The 2,290-nt window shown below is 45.5% G+C and overlaps 1 protein-coding gene across 1 annotated transcript; it reads left to right on the forward strand.

The window, feature by feature from the left end:
* Positions 1-412: 412 nt before the first annotated feature.
* Positions 413-1,766, forward strand: LOC108287392 (aldo-keto reductase family 1 member B1-like). The gene has a single exon (XM_037730244.1). The coding sequence runs from the start codon at positions 441-443 to the stop codon at positions 1,389-1,391; it is 951 nt and encodes a 316-aa protein (XP_037586172.1). The 5' UTR covers positions 413-440; the 3' UTR covers positions 1,392-1,766.
* The last annotated feature ends 524 nt before the right edge of the window (positions 1,767-2,290 follow it).

The following is a 2,290-nucleotide window of genomic DNA, read 5'->3' on the forward strand; positions in this document are numbered from 1 at the left end:
AACTGAAAAAAATGGAGAAATATCACACATTCATGCATGGGAAGACTCAATATTATACAGATGTCAGTTCTCCTCCAAATTAACCTATAAATTCATTGCAATTCCACTCCAAATCCCAATGGAGCTTTTCATAGGGCTTGACAAACTGATTCTAACATTAATCTGAGGTAGCTGAGAATAAAGAAGAGTCAAGACGAAAGAATAAGGAGAAAGAACTTTCTCAGCTAGACATAGACGAATTATAAAGCCATGTGAAATTAAAATAATGAAGGAGGTATGCAGGATAGACAAATCTGTCAGCGGAACAGACCAGAGAGTTCTATGTATTTATGAGGACTTGGTATATGTTGGAGGTGGCTTTATGTATCATCAAGAAAATAATGATTATTCAATAAATAGTGTTGAAGGTTCCGGGCGGGGGTCTGGGGAGTGCAGCAGCCATGGCCAGCCACCTCATGCTCAACAATGGCAACAGGATGCCCATCCTCTGGCTGGGCACCTGGAAGTCCCCTCCAGGCCAGGTGACTGAGGCTGTGAAGGTGGCCATCGACATTGAGGACCGCCACATCGACTGTGCCCACGTGTACCACAATGAGAATGAAGTGGGGGTAGCCATTCAGGAGAAGCTCAGGGAGCAGGTGGTGAAGCGTGAGGAGCTCTTCATCGTCAGCAAGCTGTGGTGCACATACCATGAGAAGGGCCTGGTGAAAGGAGCCTGCCTGAAGACGCTCAGCGACCTGAAACTGGACTACCTGGACCTCTACCTTATTCACTGGCCAACTGGCTTTAAGCCTGGGAAGGAATATTTCCCATTGGATGAGTCAGGCAACGTGATTCCCAGTGACACCAACATTCTGGACACGTGGGAGGCCATGGAAGAGCTGGTGGATGAAGGGCTGGTGAAAGCTATTGGCATCTCCAACTTCAACCATCTCCAGGTGGAGAGGATCTTAAACAAACCTGGCTTAAAGTATAAGCCTGCAGTGAACCAGACTGAGTGCCACCCATACCTCACTCAGGAGAAGTTAATCCAGTACTGCCAGTCCAAAGGCATCGTGGTGACCGCCTACAGCCCCCTCGGCTCTCCCGACAGGCCCTGGGCCAAGCCCGAGGACCCTTCCCTCCTGGAGGGTCCCAGGATCAAGGCGATCGCAGACAAGCACAATAAAACTACAGCCCAGGTGCTAATCCGGTTCCCCATGCAGAGGAACTTAGTGGTGATTCCCAAGTCTGTGACACCAGAACGCATTGCTGAGAACTTTAAGGTCTTTGACTTTGAACTGAGCAGCCAGGATATGACCACCTTACTCGACTACAACAGGAACTGGAGAGTCTGTGCCTTGGTGAGCTGTGCCTCCCACAAGGATTACCCCTTCCATGAAGAGTTTTGAAGCTGTGGTTGCCTGCTCGTCCCTAAGTGACCTATACCTGTGTTTCCTGCCTCATTTTTTTCCTTGCAAATGTAGTATAGCCTGTGTCGTTCAGCAGCGGGACAGCAACTTATAGAGTGGCCAGCGAGAGCATGTCTGGCTTGATGTTGGATCTGACGAGGCCTGTCAGTAGAGTAGAAGTCTCTTCCAGTTTGCTTTGCCCTTCTTTTTGCCCCACTGGGGAAAGTACAACCTGAATACCCTTTTCTGACCAAAGAGAAGCCAAATCTGCCAGGTCAAAATGGTACCACTAACAGCTGAGTTTTGACTGCTTGGAACTATAACCCTCTCAGCAAGACTTCTCTTTGCCTCAAATAAAAAGTGCTTTTGTGAGTTAAATAAATTAATTAATTAATTAATAAAAATAGTGTCAGACAATTATCTACCTCTATGAGGGACATTTTTTATTTCAGTCATTTTTGGAGCACAGGGGGGCTTTTTGGTATATGGATAAGTTATTTAGTGGTGATTTCTGAGGTTTTGGTGCACCCATCACCCAAGTAGTGTGCCCAATATGTAGTCGTTATCCCTCACCCGCCTCCTACCCTTTTCCCTTGAATCTCCAAAGACCATTATATAGCCTTTATGCCTTTGAATCCTCATAGCTTATAAGTGGGAACATATGATGCTTGGTTTTCCATTCCTGAGTTACATCACTTAGAACAATGGCCTCCAGCTCTATTCAAGTTGTTGTAAAAGACATTGTTTTATTCCTTTTTATGGCTGAGTAGTATTCTATGGTGTATATACACATTTTCTTTATCCACTCATTAAATAATGTGCACTTAAGTTGGTTCCAAATCTTTGCAATTATGAATTGTGCTGCTATAAACATGGGTGTGCATGTGTCTTTTTTCATG

This window comes from Cebus imitator, unplaced genomic scaffold (genome assembly GCF_001604975.1).
Source record: "Cebus imitator isolate Cc_AM_T3 unplaced genomic scaffold, Cebus_imitator-1.0 Scaffold15, whole genome shotgun sequence".
NCBI lineage: Eukaryota > Metazoa > Chordata > Mammalia > Primates > Cebidae > Cebus > Cebus imitator.